The following is a 20,944-nucleotide window of genomic DNA, read 5'->3' on the forward strand; positions in this document are numbered from 1 at the left end:
GTGAGATTCCATCTCAAAAAAAAAAAAAAAAAAGAAGGCAGGAGACTTTTCTCCCTAATGCCTAATGTTGCTTAATTCTAGACACTGTAGAGAACAAGAAAAAAAAGAACTCAAGTTTTCTCATCTCTCTCAATCTTAATGTGTTTTGGGAATTCCAACAGCTGGTTTTTTTGTGTGTTTTTTCTTCTTAAGGAGATGAGGTCTCATTTTGTCACCCAGCCTGGAGTGCAGTGGCTCAATCATAGCTCACTGCAGCCTCCAACTCATGTCTCTAATGACTCTCCCACCTCAGCCTCCAGAGTAGGACGGGCTACAGAAATGCACCATCACATCAAATTTTATTTATTTTCACAAACTATAGCACAGCAATGGAATATGCTTAACATTAGGAGAGTTTTGAGACCTACTACCTGGGTTGAAATTTGTTACATCATTTATTAACTGGATGACTTTAGGCATTATGCAGAATCATTCAGCTTGTTTCCTCATTTATAAACCAGAAAGAATAAATTTTTGTAATGATGAGGCGATTGCTCAAGCTTACAGTTGGGTGTAACAAAGAATTCTGACTTTTATTTCACTTTTGTTTCTACCACTATGAAGAACAACATGGGGGCTTCTGCACAGCAACTTCAGAAGATAAGCAGGTTTTCTGGAAATGGATTGAGAGCAAGAGATGATATCTAAAATCAAAGATATATGACACTGTTGGGGCTCAGAAACTGATATCCCAAAATATGGCACTTTGACATCCTGAACTGAAGAAGCTACAAGGTCTCTCTGACCTTCTCCCCATCCCTCCTATCTCTCAATTCTCTGTGTCTCCCAAAGTACAGGATGAAGTTGTTTTCAGAAGTTCCTTATCTGCCTAAAGTCCAAACCTGCCAAAGAATACAATTATCTTTTGTCTCTATCCTGAGTTTTCATTAAATGAACTAATATCACAGGGAGAAACACAAGCCTGTCAACAAGCCTAGATAGATTCTGTCACAAACCACTGCCTACTCTGCAGCCCTAACAGACATTGTCCCAGGCTCTTGCATGTTCTTCAAGCCCACTGAATTCCCCTAAAAGTCATTTATTATGTCTGGAGGGAGGGAGAGGGAAACAAAGAACAAAGGTGACTAAGATGGCGCACTTCCGGGTTCTTCTTCACCAACTTTCCCACAGCCCGGGAAGGTGCAGATCAACCGGGCATGCGCCAGGTGTGGTCAATCCGAAGGGACCAAGATTTACCTGGCCGTGCCCACCGCACAGCCCTCCACCCGCCCGCCTCCCGCCTACTGCCCTCCCACTCCCAGGCCCAAAACATAAAAGCTGCTCCCGGCAGGCGCCGGGCGGGCCACTCCTCGTACGCGGGACCCAGGAACCTCGTCGGAGAACGCCGGAGCGACTTCCTCGGCCTCCGCCGCTGGAGACCGGTGAACCTCGCTTCCTCTTTCTTTACATTGGCTAGGTAATAAAGTTTCCTTTTTTATCTTGCCTACTTGCCTTTTCCTCTGGCGCCGGCTCTAGTGGTCGCATAAAACAAATCATATTATACCCCTAAAAACACTTCTCAAGCTCCCATTTCCCTAGGAAGTAGGATAAACATCTATGCCCAATTGCAATATTGGGTGATCACTCTATCCAACCCCCTCTGCAGTGTACACGTTAATAAATTCATATGCTTTTTCTCTTATTAATTCTGGTCATTAATTTAACCTTTTTCTTCTTTTGGGCCCATGTTGAAACCTCTTTCTTCAGCTTCTCTTCCAATTAGGTGTGGCCTTTTAGCTAAGTTCCTGCCAATGGAACATAAATACAAGTAAAGATTGACATTTCCAGGCCTGGGACATAACAACTTTCCACGAAGGATTTTTCCATCTTCTTTCCCTTTGCAGGGCAAATGTGGAAGCCACATTTAAGATGGCTAAGCCACAAAGACAGAGGGAATTTGGGTTCCAGAACTACTGCTGGAACAAAGAGGGACCTGTTGATCTAGAATACCCTTTTTGAACCTCATATCCACAGAAAATAAACTTGTATTTATCTTAACTAGTATGCTCTGCACCAAAGAAGGGTCCAGATTCTTAATTTCTAAAAGGAAATGCATTCACTTGTTGCTGGATGAATCTTCAGGTCAAAACACTTCATCTGTAAAAGAAACATAAGATTTCATTGAGCGAAACAAAGCAAAATGTGGACTTCTTAAGAGTTAAACAGAGGAGAGGAAGCTATATTCAACTCTATCAGCAGCAGAACTTCCGTCCACAGCCTAGTGATCTTTCAATGTGGATGTGACCATGAGGATGAGGTAGTTTCATAGGATATGTTGCCTCTTGGATCCTCAATTAGAAAAGCATAAGGAGGGCTGGATGCTGTGACTCACACCAGTAATTGCAGCACTTTGGGATGCTGAGGCATGAGGATCACTTGAGCCCAGGAGTTCAAGACCAGTCTGGGTAATATAGTGAGACCTCATCTCTATAATAAAAAAAAAAAAATTAAACAAAATCAGTAAGGAGGCCAGGGGTCATGACTCATGCCTGTAATCCAACACTTTGGGAGACAGAGGTGGGGAAGGTTGCTTGAGGCAAGGAGTTCGAGACTGCAGTGAGCTAGGATCACACCATTGCAGTCCAGCCTAGATAACAGAATGAGACTGTCTCAAAAAAAAAAAAAAGAAAGAGAAAGAAAGAGAAAAGAAAAGTTCAAGGAGAAAATAGAGACTATAATTTTGACATTGTTCCCCAAAAGCATCACAGAATAATCTGGGTAAATTTTGTAGGACCCCAGACACGTCTTTTTTCCTCTAACTGCACTTACCAAAAAAGTGAAAGTAATTGATAGTCCATTATTATCAGTTATAATCATAAATAAACTCCCTGGATCTCATATTGGACAATTAGTCTCACTCAATATGAAGGATTAAGAAGAAATGTGATCTCTCAATTTTTTGTCAAGGTTTCTCTAGGGCTCAAAATCGGTAGTTGGGAACATGTATCATCTTCATAATTTAATTTTGTTTTATTCATTATGGATTCAGCCATCATATTATAACCATTATAGAAATTTTAATGTGGAGTTCTGTTGCCAGTAGGAGCAGTTTTCTTTGTACTTGGGAGCTCATCCATAGATATCTAGTATAATGAAATCTCAGAAAATGTTACAGCATATAAAGCCTTTTTATAAAGACTACATTGGATTCTTTCATGTGAAAAGTAAAATGATAGCAATTTTCCAGATCTCTTATTTTGTATTTTAAATAAATTACCATATAATAATACTCTTTCCTTAACTACTGGTGTCCTTGAATAGGGTGAGCAGTCCTCCATGGGGTTAGCACTCATTGCTCATCTTTTCCTGCCCCTGCCTCTTGGTTCAGTCTTAACTGAATGTCCTTGGGTATCTGGAACAACACTTTTGAAAAATGAAAATGTATGAATCAGGCCGGGTGCAGTGGCTCATGCCTGTAATCCCAGCACGTTGGGAGGCCGAGGCTGGCAGATCACCTGAGGTCAGGAGTTCAAGACCAGCCTGGCCAACCTGGCGAAACCCCATCTCTACTAAAAAATACAAAACTTAGCTAGGCGTGCAGGCGCCTGTATTCCCAGCTACTTGGGAGGCTGAGGCATGCAGCAGTGCTTGAACCAGGGAGGCGGAGGTTACAGTGGGCCAAGATCACGCCACTGCACTCCAGCCTGGGCAACAAAGTGAGACTGTGTCTCAAAAAAAAGAAAAAAAAAGGCTAGGCGCGGTGGCTCACTCCTGTAATCCCAGCACTTTGGGAGGCTGAGGTTGGTAGATCACCTGAGGTCAGGAGTAGTGAACAAGCCTGACTAACATGGCAAAACCCCGTCTCAACTAAACATACAAAAATTAGCCGGACGTTGTGGCACATGCCTGTAATCCCAGCTACTCGGGAGGTTCAGGCAGGAGAATCACTTGAACCCGGGAGGCGGAGGTTGCAGTGAGCTGAGATTGTGCCATTGCACTGCAGCCTGGGCAACAAGAACAAAACTCCATCTCAAAAAAAAAAAAAAAAAAAAAAAAAAAGTATAAATCTGTACTGAGTTACCTGGAAATTCCAGCTTAAGAAAAACAAAGACCCTGGTTTTATGTAGTTGGCAATCAGAACAATGTCCATAGCCCAAATATGCACCCAACTCAGGATCCATGAATCAATGTTTCGTCTCTCTGGTATGATCTTCCTACAGATGTATATAGAACTCACTCTCTTCTCTGCTTAGTCTTGTCAGGACCAAGAAAAATCTTCCCCTTCACCCTCTGAAGTTTTTCTCAAATATCAATTAACAAAAAACAGATTAATAGGAGAGAAAAGGAAACAAGTTTATTAACATGCATGAGGGAGAACCACAGAATAATTACCCCAACCCCAGCAGTGGGGTACAGAACCTTAAATGCCATCTTAAGGTTAAAGAATGGGGGCTCAGAGCATGGCCAAAAACAGGTTAGGGTAGTCAATCACGCAAGACAGGTTATGGGAGGGCTTTGCTAACAAAGGTGGTCTTGTTATGTAGATGAAAATTCATAGGTAGCAGCCCTCAAGAAGAATACATATATAGTAAATCTTTCTTTCAGACCTTTAAAGGTGTCAGACTCAGACATTTTTTTGGGTTTTTTTTTTTTTTTTTTTTTTGAGAGGGAGTCTCACTCTGTTGCCCAGGCTGGAGTACAATGGCACTATCTCGTCTCACTGCAACCTCCGCCTCCTGGGTTCAAGCGATTCTCCTGCCTCAGCCTCCTGACTAGTAGGGATTACAGACGCCCGCCACCATGCCTAGCTAATTTTTGTGTTTTTAGTAGAGATGGGGTTTCACTACGTTGGCCCAGGCTGGCCTCGAACTCCTCACCTCAAATCCGCCTGCCTCGGCCTCCCAAAATGCCGGGATTACAGGCGTGAGCCACTGAGCCTGGCCCGGTGTCAGACTCTTAATCTTTCCTAGATTGGACAAGGTAAAGCCTCAGAAAAAAAAACCTGGCAGAACCAAAGCAGTTTTTCTCAACAGATGCACATCTCCACAAAAGGCAGTTCTGTAGGGCAACTTCTGTTTGCAGACCCTCCAAAGAACCATCCCAAAATATGTCAAAGAAGTATACTTGGGGATGAAATAGTTGATTTCCTTCAGACTTGTTGGCCTAAAAGAAAGATGCGGAAGCACAATTCGTAATTTAAAGAATTTATGGTCGGGCGCGGTGGCTAACGCCTGTAATCCCAACACTTTGGGAGGCTGAGGCAGGTGGATCACGAGGTCAGGAGATGGAGATCATCCTGGCCAACATGGTGAAACCCCTCTCTACTAAAATACAAAAGTAGCCAGGCATAGGGGCATGCGCTCAGGAGGCTGAGGCAGGAGAATCACTTGAACCCAGGAGGCAGAGGTGGCAGTGAGCCGAGATCGTGCCACTGCACGCCAGCCTGGGTGACAGTGAGATTCCGTCTCAAAAAAAAAACAAAAAAAGAAAAAAGAATTGGGGTCAGGCACAGTGGTTCACGCCTGTAATCCCAGCACTTTGGGAGGCCGAGGCAGGCAGATCACGAGGTGAGGAGATGGAAACTCATCCTGGCTAACATGGTGAAACCCCGTTTCTACTAAAAATACAAAAAAAATTAGCTGGGGATGGTGGCAGGTGACTATAGTCCCAGTTACTCGGGAGGCTGAGGCAAAAGAATGGCGTGAACCCAGTGAGCCGAGATCACGCCAGCCTGGTTGACAGAGCAAGCCTGGGTGATGGAACAAGACTCCGTCTCAAAAAAAAAAAAAAGATAATTTACTCGAACCAAAGTCAGGACAGCAGCTCAGAAATCTCAGTCCCAAGTAATCTGGGATATGAGCTCCACTGGCCTTTGTTAAAAATAGGTTTTTAAAGACAAAAAGGGGGGGACAGAAGGTGGACTGATACAAAATTTTTTGTCAGGAATTGTCATTGGTTTACAGAAATAGCATCAATGAGTTATTGGCTATACATTGTAAAGCTACAGGGTGTGGGTTACAGTGTGGGATGTGGCATTATTTGGTAAACTTGTAGCTACTTATAATAACAAGCACTATCTAGAGATGAATACATATCTCAACGAGGGGAGTAGGTTGTGATTGTTGTCTCATTTTAGTGTGGCTGTGGGCCTGATCATTTAAAACGACTCCCATTCCTCAGATGAAAGTTATTTTCTTGGCCTGGTGTGGTACCTCACGTCTGGTAGCCCCAGCACTTTTGGAGGCCAAGGTGAGAGGATCCCTTGAGCACAAGAGTTTGAGACTAGCCTGGGCAACATAGTGAGGCCTCGTCTCTACAACAACAACAAAAAAAGTTATCTTCTTTTCTCAGTCTTATCTCACTTGTGAGTTCTTCCCTATCCACCCTTTTTAAAATTACAGCTGTCTACCACATTCCCTCCCATCCTCTGGCTGTCATTCCCTTTATCCATTTTAACTTTTTTACATCTTCTTTACCTGAGAATATACTAAACTTTTCTTTTTCTTTTCTTTTCTTTTCTTTTCTTTTCTTTTTTTTTTTTTGAGACACAGAGTCTCACTCTGTCACCCAGGCTGGAGTACAGTGGTATGATCTTGGCTCACTGCAACCTACACCTCCCAGGTACAAACGATTCTCGTGCCTCGGCCTCCAGAGAAGCTGGGACTACAGGCACGTGCAAACACGTACGGCTAATTTTTTGGTATTTTTTTTAGTAGAAATGGAGTTTCGCCATGTTGGTCAAACTGGTCTCGAACTCCTGACCTCAAGTGATCTGCCCACCTGGGCCTCACAGGCCATAGATTTTGTGTAACTTGTGTTTCTTTTTCCCAGACGCATCTTCAACCTTGGCAAAAATAAACCTGTGAATTTTTGGTTTACACTATCAGGGAGAACAAAAGACGTACAGAGAAGAGCTTTCACTCTTAAGGGCCTGGTGATGCACCAGAAGAATCTTAAAGCAAGCTTTACTAACTACGCTTTATCTATTTGTTTGCTTTCCCCAACATTGCCACCCCTGGAGACTCAAAGTACTTTTCCTTCGTCTTCTAAATTCTCTAAAAATTTACTGTTCTTTGTGGAAGGCACTACACAAAAGCTGGAATTCAAAGCCACCTCAATGTGTACTCATTCCCTGGGTGTCATTCATGTATATGTAATATATACGTTAATACACTTCTGCTTGTTTTTCATTTGTTAATCTGTCTTTTGTTACATAGTTTGTTTCAACTAAGAACCTATGTGGGGGGTGGGAGTTGAAGGGAAAATTATTCTGCCTTTTCTCCACCTTCATCTCCTATTGTCCCCTGCTCATTCCCCATGGTCACCATGGTACCTCAGCAGTCTCCCTCCTCTTCTCCCTGAACACATCCACACAAGTTGCTTCCTCATCTCTTTCAGCTCTTTGCTGAAATATTATCTTCTTAATAGGGTCTTCATTAGTTGCCTTATCTAAATTACAGCTTCCTATGACACTCTTTAGTCTTGCTTTATTTTTTTTCCTTCTCACCATCTAACATATTACATATGATATTTACCTATCTAGCTTATTTTCTGTCTATTCCAGACTCAAATGTAAATTCCATGAGAGCAAACATTTTGTGTTTCGCTCTCTGGGTGTATTTCCAACGCACAGACCAGCATCTGGTACATTGTAAATTCTCAACCAGTTATTTGCAGTAAATAAAAATCAATGTTAAAGAAATATGTCATCCAAAATGGATCATATTAAATTTTTAAAAAAGAAATACTATTTGTTATATAAGTAATGATGGCATCATAATTTATTTTTTTTATTTTTGAGATGGAGTCTCGGTCTGTCACCAGGCTGGAGTGCAGTAGCATGATCTCGGCTCACTACAACCTCTACTTCACAAGTTCAAGAGTCTCCTACCTCAACCTCCCGAGTAGCTGGGATTACAGGCGTGCACCACCAGGCCCAGTCCAGCTAATTTTTATATTTTTAGTAGAGATGGGGTTTCACCAAGTTGGCCAAGTTTGTCAAGAACTCCTAACCTCACATGATCCGCCCACATCGGCCTGCCAAAGTGCTGGGATTACAGGCATGAGCCAAGGCACCTGGCCCATAAGGTGTTAAATAGCAGATAACATATATAAAATAGATGAAATGATATTGAAATTGCCATTGCAAAACTGTAACTGAGACAGTCAAAGAGATCTGACCTAAGCAACTCCATCTTGCTTCTAACCTTCAAGCTGTCCTTGTTCATTCCTGGGTGTAGGCTGACCTACCTTTGGGAGGAACTTAGTTTATAGTTTAAAACTAATATGATAACAGCCCTTTCCCAAAACAAACCTCCTTGCCTGGGGACTAGACTGCCTTTGTAGACAGAACTAAGTAATTACTCACAAGATTAGAAATTACAGTTTAGGGGCCGGTTGTAATGGCTCACGCCTGTAATCCCAGCATTTTGGGAGGCAAAGGCAGGCAGATCACTTGAGGTCAGGAGTTCGAGACCAACCTGGCCAATATGATGAAACCCCGTCTCTACTAAAAATACAAAAATTAGCTAGACATGGTGGCACACACCTGTAATCCCAGCTGCTTGGGAGGCTGAACAAGAGAATCGCTCGAACCTGGGAGGCGGAGGTTGCAGTCTCCATCCTGGGCGACACAGTGAGACTCTGTCTCAAAGGAAAAAAAAAACACTCACACACACACACACACACATTATAGTTTAGGAGTCCTGCAGCTGGAATCTATAAGATTCTGACCCTGCCTAAACTGCTCCTAAGATCAGTGCTTGAGATATTTTGCAGACCTGATGCTGGTACCACCCAGATTCGTAAACTGACTCATCAGATCTCCTGGCCTCCACCCAGAAACTGACTCAGCCCAAGGAGACAGCTTCGACTCCTTGTAATGACATCTCTGACCTAACCAATCAGGACTCCTGGTTCACCGGCTTCCCCCACCCAGAATGCTGGGGAGACTGATTTGAGTAACAATAAAACTAGGGTCTCCCGTACAGCTGGCTCTGCATGAATTACTTTCTCTATTGCAATTCCCTGCCTAGATAAATCAGCTTTGTCTAGGCAGCGGGCAAGGTGAACCCATTAGGCGGTTTCATTATTTGCTTTACAAAAATCAATAGATAAAATACACTTAAGCCAATGTTTTTATTGAAGCTGGATGAGAGGAACATAGGTTTTATTAAACTATTATCTCCTTTCCCATATATTCTGGAATGTCAAATTAGTTTTTAAAATAAAAGCAATACGTGAAAAAAAAATGACAAGTTGCTAAATTAATAAAGGTCATAAAGGAGGATCTGCTGAATACCCAAACAGGGCCTTGTGCTAATCTGTAAAGGAAGGGTTCTATATGCAAACAGATGTCTTGGTTGTATGCCAAGCAGCCCAGGATGGTATGTGTTCCTCCTTGTAACATCCCTAAAAACCTGATACTTTCACTGAAAGGACCTTGGTATCTCAAAAAAAAAAAGAAAAAAAAAAAAAAAAAAAAAATTTAGATTAAAAAAAAAAAAAAAAAAAAAAAAAAAAAAAAACAAAAGGAAAAGAACAAAAAAAAAAAAAGAAAAGAAAAAAAACAACTTACATTAGTGTTGCCCTAAGAAATTCTTATAAAAGCCAGGTGTTGAAAGATAGTCAAGCAAGCCAGAAAGTCGTTAGAGACCAGTATATTCTCTCTGAGGGCAAACTACAAGGAAACAGATTCAATTAGAAAACTGTGTTAAGTCTGGAGTCAAACCAGAGCTAATGAGAGTATTAAAATTTATGTAGCAAGAAGTCTCAGCCCCAGCTGTTTGTTAGAAGCACCTGAATCTTAATAATTACCATTCCCTGGGCCCACTCTGCAGATTGCTATTAGTCTCATTGAACACCAGGTAAAGATTTTTCTAACGCCTTCCCATGTGACTGTAATGTTACATTGAGAAAACTGATCTGTAAAGAAATCAAACTATTTTAGGGGATTGTTCTGTGTACTTGCTTTAGAGAACATTTCATAGAATATTTCATTCTGTAACATAAACATGCATTTTGCAAAAGCTCACTCCTTGTAACAGTCCACAGGCAGTATGCCTTTATTGATTAGACCAAAACCAACAACCTAGACTTCCTAAATCAGTGTTCATGACAATCATCTTAAGTGTATACAGATTGACTCCAGCCCTAGATGGGGATTGAAACAAGCTTCTAACAAGTTCCCAGGTAATGCCCACGCTGCCAGTAATGTAGAAGCCAATCTGGCTTTGGTTTCTGCCACCAATTTCTGATATTGATATCGGTCAAAAATGGATCATTTCACAGAAAAGACAAAGAACTGTTAAAAAAAAAAAAAAAAAAAGGGTGGGGGTGGGGCAGGGAATTGTGGAAATAGCTTACTTCAGACAAGAAAAAGCAGCAACCAAGAACATCTGTACCTATTCTCAACTGCCAATGCTCATTCACTGTAAGGTTTTAAAAGGGATTAACTACAAATATACTACGAAAAAACACCACTTCTATAATGGGTATAAGTAGACAACGCGACTAACGCTTGAGACAAACCATGTATAACATGAACCCAGATGTCCCCTTCCGCTACCAAATCGAAGCACCAAACCCCTAATAGCCAGTAAAAAATTAAAAATTTAAATTTGAATTTAAAAAAAAGGACGTTGACAATCTGGCATGTTCGAGAGAAAGCACGGGAATATAGCAAGCTTACCATTAACTTAAGCCAATCAAATGAGGACTTAAGTACTACAACCAACGTTAAGTTTCAAAGATTCGATTAGTCAATCACAGCTATTTTCGGGTGAAAGTAGGCGGCTCTTAAAAGAGCCTTTGGGTTGGAGAGAATTATTACCCAGAAACCTTTACGCTCTCTCCCCACGAATGCGGCGAGCTAGCTGAATGTCCTTGGGCATGATAGTCACTCGCTTAGCATGGATGGCACACAGGTTGGTGTCCTCAAAGAGCCCCACCAAGTAGGCTTCGCAGGCCTCCTGCAGGGCCATCACTGCGGAACTCTGAAAGCGAAGATCCGTCTTGAAGTCCTGAGCGATTTCTCGCACCAGGCGCTGGAAAGGCAACTTTCGGATCAGCAGCTCAGTCGACTTCTGGTAGCGGCGAATCTCGCGCAGAGCCACGGTGCCGGGACGGTAGCGGTGAGGCTTCTTCACGCCGCCGGTGGCCGGCGCGCTTTTCCTAGCCGCCTTAGTGGCCAGCTGCTTGCGCGGTGCTTTGCCACCGGTGGACTTGCGTGCAGTCTGCTTGGTGCGGGCCATCTCAGATTAACTGGAAGAAAAACTCAGCCACTTGGCAGAGTGGCAACTACCCTTATATATACTCAGAAACATTCTAATTGGCCTTGTTGATTTTCAAAAGTCCCGCGCAACAAAACCATTGGCTGAAGAGTCCAACAATGTGATTGGTGAATTACTGGAAAGTCTGACTGGATGAATCACTTCATTTTTTAATCCTCTCTTCTCTGTTAGTATGCGATCCAAGAGCGTTAATTTCCTAAAATTGTAATTCTGCGCTTCTCAAGCTGTAGTCCGTAAACGACTACTTTAAGACTTTGGAAGACGCTAATTCTCATTCAGTAGATGTGTTGTGGGGCCTGATTCGGAGAACCACGTTTTGAGAAGTTTATCTTGTGTGGTTTTCCGGAGTAACTTGAACTGCCGCTAGCTAGAAACCTTTGACCATTATAAGGCAGGATTCTTGGGTGGTGTACCTGGAAAATCACGAACCAAGAAGTCACCGACATACAACAGTGAGCAACAAATGTTAACGGAATTGTATTTTTTCCCAAATGATATTTTGCTTCGGTTGAGAACTTTTAAAGGATAGACTGACTTTAGATTTTCCAACGACTCTCATTTACTTTTCATTGGGTCCTATTGATATTCCAGGCTACCATCCCCACTAGCCTCTTCTGCAGGGTAACTTGAACATTGGACTGGCCCTGTCCATGTAAACTTTACACGGTTTTGCAAACGTTATTGAACTTGTTTCTTCCCGAATACATTAAAGCACTTACTTGCGATATTAGACATTTTCTCATTAGTCCTGTTCGCCTAGTCAGTCACTTGTATAGACAGGGCCACAGTACGGCCTGAATATTGGGCAGGACACCGCTCTGCGCGATAGTAACTTTGCCTAGCAGCTTGTTGAGCTTCTCGTCGTGGATGGCCAGCTGCAGGCGTCGGGGGATGACGCAGGTCTTCTGTCGCGGGCCGCGTTGCCCGCCAACTCCAGGATCTTGGCGGTCAGGTACTCCAGCACCGCCGCCAGGTACACTGGCGCGCCGGCCCCGACCCGCTCGGCGTAGTTGCCCTTGCAGAGCAGGCGGTGCCCTCGGCTCACAGAAAACTGGAGACCAGCCCTGAAAGAGTGCGTTTTAGCCTTGGCGCCAGCTTTGCTGCCCTGCTTTCCACATCCAGACGCAGTGAAGTATTTAAATAATTGTTTAGAAGAAGGAAAGTGATTGGTTCTAGTAAAACGCAACCAGCTAAACTGCTATAATCTATATTCGGTAAAGTGGCCTGTGCTAGCTCCTGAACACAGATTTCAGCCAATCGAAAAGCAGGTGTTTAAAAAAAGTTAAAAAAAAAAAAACCTTCTGACTTACATAATTATAGTTGAAAGGTCAAATTATGAGGTTGAGTTTGTGGGAGAGCCAATGAGATTTAGGAATTTAGAAATGGCCTATCGTATATTCAGACATTAAAAGAACCAATCAGAAACCGAAACTCAGCAAGCCTCATTTGCATATGCACGGAATAAAAAACGAGGGAGTTTGGGCTCGGCAGCATTTCCCTGTGGTTATTTGACGGTGTCGCTTCCGCTGCGAACATGCCAGAACCAGCTAAGTCAGCCCCTGCCCCGAAGAAGGGCTCGAAGAAGGCGGTGACCAAGGCTCAGAAGAAGGACGGCAAGAAGCGCAAGCGCAGCCGCAAGGAGAGCTATTCCGTGTACGTGTACAAGGTGCTGAAGCAGGTCCACCCCGACACCGGCATCTCGTCCAAGGCTATGGGTATCATGAACTCCTTCGTCAACGACATTTTTGAGCGCATCGCAGGCGAGGCTTCCCGCCTGGCGCATTACAACAAGCGCTCGACTATCACTTCCAGGGAGATCCAAACGGCCGTGCGCCTACTGCTCCCCGGGGAGCTGGCCAAACACGCGGTGTCGGAGGGCACCAAGGCTGTCACCAAGTACACCAGCTCCAAGTAAATAGTTACCTGAGTAAAAGCGCCAACGACCCAAAGGCTCTTTTAAGAGCCACCCATGTTGTCGTTTAAAGACCTGTAATTTTCCAGAGTTGGCAAGGTAAAATGGCTAAGCAACACATGGGATAGTAAGGGTTTACTAAAACGTCCAAGTTCGGCCGGGCGCAGTGGCTCACGCCTGTAATCCCAACACTTTTGGAGGCCGAGCAGGGCGGATCACATGAGGTCAGGAGTTCGAGACCACCCTGGCCAACATGGTGAAATCCCGTCTCTACTAAAATATACAAAAATTAGCCGGGAATGGTGGCAGACTTAATCCCAGCTACTTGGGAGGCAGAGTCAGAAGAATCGTTTGAGCCCGGGAGGCGGAGGTTGCAGTGAGCCGAGATCGAGCCGTTGTACTCAAACCTGGGATATAAGAGCGAGACTGCTGTCAAAAAAAAAAAAGTCCAGGTTCGTTGTTTTTTCCCCTATAGATTGTAAGGGTCACCAAGGAGTAAGTGCGTATGCAGCTTAATATGAGACATTTCACTCAGCAGCTAAGGAAAAATCGTGTTCTAGATTGATCCCCACTTTTCTTCTCCCTGCACACCACCACCTTAAAGCTATGTTTTCGCTTTTAGTTTCACTTTAACATCCTATTGCCCTTGACTTGTAGTAGCCGGGTGGAAATCAAGTTTGGGGTAGTATGAAATCTAAAATAAGCTCTGAGAAAGCGAAATTCGTCTTGTAGTTCGTTGTTAACTTGTAAATGGTTGCAGCGGCATTAGACGGAGGAAATCACCTCTGTTGGTTGCATTTCTAAACCATGGCAGATCGCTACCAGACATTCTCATATCCCCCTTCCAAGTCCACTAATTTCTTTACAAATTTTACTGAGTTTATAATTATTGGATTACTTCACGTAGCTATATATATTACCTCTTGGCAAGATCAGGAACTCTACCATCTTCCTAGCTGAACATATTGAGGTTTAAGAGAAAGAACAGGCAACAGGATAGCCTGAAGTTGGAGCAAAGAAATGAAAATTCCTGGTGCTACATTCATATGCTTTATCTGTAAGCCTTTTTAAGGCTCCAAGAACTGTTCTCCCTCAACCACCTCCTCCGTGTCCTGGAACGACTTTGTCCACAGCAACTTCCTTTCCTGAAATTTCATTTTAAGAGAGGAGGGTTACAAGGAATTAACATTTGTGTGGTAGTCCTTAGAATGCATTCATTCATTGATTTTTTTTTTTTTTTCCTACAGTCAGCTGTGAAATGGAATCTCCTCTTTTACAGGTGGATGACTTCAAGAATTTAGGCTAAATAACCAGCCCCTTACACATAAATAAAACTGAGATTTGAAGCTACTCTATCTGATTGTAAGGATTACTTCCCACTATTTGTTAGAGAACATCCCAAGCAGAAGCCTAGTTGCTGTCACAGGAGTCAGGAAATTTAGGCTCAATTAATAAAAGAAAACTGGTCAGGAGATACACATATTCTTTGTTGCACAGCAAAGTCCTTACACCAGCAAAAGTTTCTTTTAAAAATAAAATAATATTAATGGTGACCTTTGGGCCCTAAAGATCACCTGGCAGCAAGTTTAACTTTTCTGAGCACTATATTCTGGAGGGGAAACCATGGGCATTGTCAGTGTAAATGTGAGCTCTAAAATCTTATTTTATATTTATTACCTACATGTCATTATCTGCAAATACCCACATAGCAGCTTACTGTGAACATTAAGTGACCAAAATTTGTTTTTGTTTTAATTTTTTGTTTAGAGACAGGGTCTCACTTTGTCATCCAGACTGAGGTGTAGTGACACAACCACACACTCACTGCATTCAACCTCCCTGGCTAGTGTTCCCACCTGTCTCCCAAGGAGCTGGCACTACAGGCACACACCATCACACCCGCTTCATTTTTTTATTATTTTGTTTTTATGATTTTTGTAGAGCCAGGGTCCCACTGTGTTGCCCAGGCTAGTCTCAAAGTAAATTTGTAATGGAATTTGTGAAAAAAATTCTCTAAGCTCCATGTATAACTAAGGCATTCATTTCTCGCTCTCCAAAGCTAATTTTAATTAAATTATATATTCATGAAATATTCAAGCATGGATTAAGGGGGACATCACTCAGGAAGTGATATAGTCCTGATTGCCTGTTTCAATCCTAAGTTTGGGCAATTTATCTAATTCCTCTGTAAGCACTTCCTTACCTGTTTATTCCAAACAGGAATAATAATTAGTAACTACTATATGACACTGCTGGAGTGACAAATAAAAGGACACAGCTAAAGCACTTAGGACCGTGTCTGCACAGAGGATGACCCCCTAAATATTAACTGTGGCTAAAGCCTCTGGTTGAAATGATAGAGAAGGTGCCTTTCGTCCTGCCCACAATTAAAGCCCAGAGTCCTGAGGCCTGGAATAATTAGCGTTTGATGTGAAAAGGGCTTCTTTGTCTGGCAGTGTAAATAATACTCTTTGAACAGTTCAATCCCCTCTTTAAAGCCATTGCTTTCCTCTGAAGCATTTTGAAGACATCCTACCGCCTGTGGCTGTTTGATTTCCCTATAGTTGCTTGCCAATTCAAGCAACATGTGTCATATTTTCCAGGGACTGTCTCATGTCCTCAGTAGAACTAGGGGTGCCTCATTGAATGGTCACATGTGTTGAGTTGTAAGGAAGGAAACCTAGAAATTCACGTAAGAATAGCTTAGTACTTTTTTACTCCTTTTTTCTTCCCAAGTTTCCTATTAACTTTGCTAACCTTGCTACATGTATTTTGCATCCATTTGTTGACTAGGTTTCCCTCATATACCTCCAAATCACAGCCATGTTTTTAGATGAACTTCTGCACCTTGATAAGTATGTTCTTTAATTGGAATGTAGGAAATTGTCTGGCTGATGAGGGCCACACTTTCCTGAATCCATTGTATCCTTGAGACATAGGTCACTTCAAAGGAAACTGATAGGTGTAAATTCCTGGCCTGAAAAGCTGAAGAACACCACCTCACCACTAAAGAAGTAACATCATTTTTAGGCTCTGATTTGAGTAGCTACTACCACTGTATTTGTCACTCCTGCAGTAAATAATTTCTGAAAAGAACCAAGAAGTTACTATCTCCCATCTACCCTCAGCAGTGTATATCTTGATGGCATTCAGAACATACTATCCCAAAATATGGCCCCTTAACATACTGAATATTTTAAGGTGAAAGAATTTGAGAAGCATCATGGGCAGTAAGGTCTCTCTGACTTTTCCCAACTCTTCTCCCCTGAAGCAGGTCATAGGACCCTCATATAAGTCCTGCAGAGAGAAATCTGAACAAAAAGACCTTGCTAGGTTTCTGTTTCAACCTTAGCTCACAGTCTTCTTTTTGTCCTATTATATTTCTGCATGACTCTCCACTCTTTATCAAACCTAGTGTAAAAATACTCAGGTTTACCCCTTCTCCAGGTCTTCATTTCCTTATGAAGGCTCCCATGTCATGTGAAGTTTATATTAAATAAATGTTGCATTAGTCCACTCTCACACTGCTATAAAGAAATAACTGAGACTGGGTAATTAGAAAGAGAAGAGGTTTAATTGACTCATAAAACCGCAGGCTATACAGGAAGCATAGCAGCTTCTGCTTCTGGGGAGGCCTCAGGGAGCTTTTACTCATGGCAGAAGGCAAATGGGAAACAAGGCGTCTTACGTGGTGGTGCAGAAGCAAGGGGGAGAGAAGGTAGAGGTACCATACTTTTGAACAACCAGGTGACAAAACTCGCTATCCCAACAGCTCCAAGGGGGTGGTGTTAAACCTTGAGAAACCGCCTCTGTGGTCCAATGACCTCCCACCAGACCCCACCTCCAACACTGGGGATTGCAACTGAACGTGAGATTTGGGTGGGAACACAGATCCAAACCGCATCAAATGTATATGCTTTTCTCTCGTTAATCTGTCTTTCGTTACAGGGCCCCCGCCAATGAATTTCAGATGGGTAGAAGGGAAAGCTGTTTTCTTCCCTACAGCACACAGTAGGTGTGGGCGGGCATCTGTGTTCTGTATGTCTGTTTTTCTAGGATAGAGAAGCAGACATAACATTGAAAAAATGCAGAGAAAAATAATCCCAGAATGAAAATGTTTGAGATGTGTATTCCTTTGCTAGGGCTGCCATAACAAAGTACCAGATTGGGTGACTTCAACATTTATTTTTTCACAATTCTGGAGGCTGCAACTCTTAAGATTAACCCTGTGAGCAGGGTCGATTTCTTCTGAGGTCTCTCTCCATGGTGTATCGATAACTGTCTTCTCCCTGTGTCTTCACATTATCTTTTCTCCGTGTGTGTGTCCAGTCTTCTTTACTTATAAGGACACCAGTCAGATTGGATTCAGACCCACCTCAATAACTTCATTTTGTATCTTTAACAATCCTAACTCTAAATGCAGTCATATTTTCAAGGACTTCAACATATGCAGCAGGGAAGAGGGTAAATCAGTCCATAACAAGAAGTGCAGTAATTAGTCTTCCAAATACTATATGAACTAAGTATTCCACAGGTGGCTCAAACCCAGCAGGACCAAGCCTGGCCTCATTATCCTCACAGCTCTGCTTATCCAAGTTTGAAATTTGGTCCTCATCCTAGATTACCACCATTCATTTTCATCATATATTTAATAATATACAAATTCCTGTTCTATTGATTTTATTTTAACATCATATTTTTGCTTATCATGGCTAAAATTTGGAAATATAAATGTTGAAGAGTAGGAGTTTCACTAAAAATAGGTTTTATCAGGCCTGGCACAGTAGCTCACGCCAATAATCTCAGCACTTTGGGAGGCCAAGGTAGGCAGATCACTTGAGCCCAAGAGTTTGAGACAGCCTGGGCAATATGGTTAAACCCCATCTCTACAGAAAATACAAAAATTACTCCGGTGTGGTGGTGTGCACCTGTAGTCCCAGCTACTTAGGAGACTGAGGTAGGAGGATTGCTTTAGCCTGGGAGGCAGTGGTTGCAGTGAGCCATGATCCCGTCACGGCACTCCAGCCTGAGCGACAGAGAGAGACACTGTCTTAAAAGAAGAAAAAAGACAAAAAAAAAAAAAAAAAAGTTTATGCATAATGAAATACTGTGCAGCTGTTAAAACTAATGTCAAAAAAATAAACATAAAATATGCTTGAAGGATAGTACTTTGGGAAAGGTGCCAAATCATATATTCTCATTTATATTAATATATCATATACATGTGTAGTATAGTTACAGGATAAAAAACTGACTAGAAGGCTCAATGCCAAAATGTTAACAATTCTGTTGCATTCTTTGGGATGAAAGGATCAGCTCCTCTGGAGAGAACTTTCTCTATCTGGCTGTCTCTAAAACTCCCAATAGTGTGGTTAAGAAAAAAGAAGTTCTCCATTAAGCCTTTTCCTTTTCCAAGTTTCCCCATCCTGTGTTAAGAAAAATAAAAGTAATTTTTTTCTTTTTTCTACTGCCTCCATATTTGCAGGAAAAAAATAATTAATTGAACAAATAATTATTGAATACCAACTATGTACACAGTATTATTCTAGGTTTGGTATATAAAAAATGAATAAGACAATTTTAAGATTCAATTCCTTACTAAGGAAATTGAAAAACAACACAAGAGAAAAGTATCCTAGCATTAAAGGAAAGAATAGAGTAAGATTAGTGAACCACTTAATAATCCATGTTAGTCTATGTTCTTGTTTATAAAATAATGCACTAGTGGCCTCAAAGAGGATCAAATGGGAAAATCAAGCAAAACTTGCAATATTACTGTAAAGACCAGAAAAGCATAAGGAATTTTAATGCCAAGAAAGCAACATTGCAAGGCAATGGTTACCTCCAGGGGAAGTAGTGGGAGGATGAGAGATGAGAGAGATGTTATTTGTGATATTTGTTATACCTGGTTGGCAACTGGGTTCAAGCATGGTCATTATATTATCCTTTATAACCTGTATATGGATTTAATACTTTTTTTTTTTTTTTTTTTTTCAGACGGAAACTTGCTCTGCCACCCAGGCTGGAGTGTAGTTGCAATCTCCGTTCACTGCAACCTCCTCTTCCTGGGTTCAAGCAATTCTCCTACCTCAGCCTCCAGAGTACCTGGGACTACAAGCACGCACCACCATGCCCAGCTAATTTTTGTATTTTTGGTAGACATGGGGTTTCACTATGTTGGCCAAGCTGGTCTCGTCTCAACTCCTGACCTAGGGTGATCCACCTGCCTCAGCCTCCGAGAGTTCTAGCATTACAGGCATGCACTACAGCACCTGGCCTTTTTTTTTTTTTTTTTTTTTTTTGAGACGGGAGTCTCGCTCTGTCACCCAGGCTGGAGTGCAGTGGCGCAATCTCAGCTCACTGCAAGCTCCGCCGCCCGGGTTCACGCCATTCTCCTGCCTCAGCCTCCCCAGTAGCTGGGACTACAGGCGCCTGCCACCGCACCCAGCTAATGTTTTGTATTTTTTGTAGAGACGGGGTTTCACCATGGTCTCCATCTCCTGACCTCGTGATCGGCCCACCTCGGCCTCCCAAAGTGCTGGGATTACAGGCGTGAGCCACTGCACCCGGCCTACATTCTTTTATATGTATCTAGAATTATAAATTTTGAAGCAAATAAAGAAACAACAATGAACAAATGTATTCATGGAAAAGTCATCTTGCCTTCCATAAAAACAGAACCTCCATAAATATTGCTTGTATTAGAAATTTGGTTATAAAAAAGGCAATCTCCCCTTATACTCCAAAAGTCTGTAGATGCTCAAAAGACCAGGCACTTTACGAAAATCACTGCTAATATACAAGACTTGCCGTGTAAAGGACAGTTCTTGAAATTCCTTCCTTTTCTGCCAGAAGGCCATAACCTAACATGTATACTAAGGTATTTCATTTTATCAACTGTAAATTAATTTAGATTTATATTCATTTTATTTATATTCATCTAGGTATTTGTTAAGATAAACACATAATTTGAGTCTAATATGCTCAGTATAAGAACTAGTTTTGTGAAAGATGGTAGAATTGTGACATAATCAGAACCAAAGCAGGGAGGGGAGATTTGGTATGGTTCCCTGCTGTCCAGAATAAAGTTCACATTCGTGTCATTGGCCTAACAGGCCTCCAAAATCTGGCACCAAGCCAGGAACTATCACTTCTGATACTGACTTGAATTACACTCATCTGACATTCCATATAATATTCCATTCCTGCTTTCCTTTTCATAAGCATATGTTTTCACTCTCCAAATAGACTGCAGGATCATTAGTAGGAGGGAAAAATACAGTGGGAAGGCCGTGGGGAAGGGAGCAGGATTGTAATACCAGTGCGGTCACAACACAGAAGGTGTCACTTGAAAGAAGAGAGGCAGCAACACTTAAATCTAGAAGCTGAGTTGCCCACACAAAGGGAACTGTCAGTATATAGTCCCTGAAAGAGATACGTACTTCCAGCAAGTTCGAGAGGCTAGTGGAGCTGGGCAAGGAAGGAAAGGAGAAGTAGTGGGATTTGAGGCCAAAGAGATAACAACAGCCGGAGTGGGGACTTGCAAGGTACTGAAAGGACTTTGGGTTTTCCTTTTAGTGAAATGAGAGCCATTGGAGGATTTTCAGCAGAAGAGTGACCTGATTTTACTCACCCTTTACTGGAAATCTGTGGGACAGAACTAGGCAATGAGGGTGCTATGACAATAAAGGTGAGCGTTGGCAGTGGTTTGACCAGAAGTGGGAATGAGAAACAGTTGGATTCTGTTTTCAAAGAGCTCATA

General features: G+C 42.3%; 2 protein-coding genes and 1 pseudogene across 2 annotated transcripts in view; 1 reads left to right on the top strand and 2 right to left on the bottom strand.

Annotated features, from left to right (window-relative positions):
• LOC108513389 (uncharacterized) overlaps positions 1-11,550 on the bottom strand; it is a 22,079-nt gene extending 10,529 nt beyond the window's left edge. The window contains exon 1 of the mRNA XM_017849130.1: positions 10,825-11,550. Coding sequence (XP_017704619.1) covers positions 10,825-11,231 — 407 coding nt within the window. The 5' untranslated portion in view covers positions 11,232-11,550. The remainder of the gene's footprint in view (positions 1-10,824) is intronic.
• A 469-nt stretch (positions 11,551-12,019) lies between these two features.
• On the bottom strand, positions 12,020-12,806 carry LOC108513390 (histone H2A type 1-H-like; annotated as a pseudogene).
• On the top strand, positions 12,753-13,254 carry LOC108513393 (histone H2B type 1). The gene has a single exon (XM_017849132.1). It carries the CDS (start codon positions 12,805-12,807, stop codon positions 13,183-13,185), a length of 381 nt encoding a protein of 126 aa, XP_017704621.1. The 5' UTR covers positions 12,753-12,804; the 3' UTR covers positions 13,186-13,254.
• Positions 13,255-20,944: the final 7,690 nt, after the last annotated feature.

The sequence above is a fragment of the Rhinopithecus bieti genome, unplaced genomic scaffold (assembly GCF_001698545.2).
Source record: "Rhinopithecus bieti isolate Rb0 unplaced genomic scaffold, ASM169854v2 scaffold_32760, whole genome shotgun sequence".
NCBI lineage: Eukaryota > Metazoa > Chordata > Mammalia > Primates > Cercopithecidae > Rhinopithecus > Rhinopithecus bieti.

What these genes read in the sequence shown, in the direction of transcription:
- LOC108513393 (XM_017849132.1), top strand. Translation starts at nt 12,805, where the DNA reads ATGCCAGAACCAGCTAAGTCAGCCCCTGCCCCGAAGAAGGGCTCGAAG.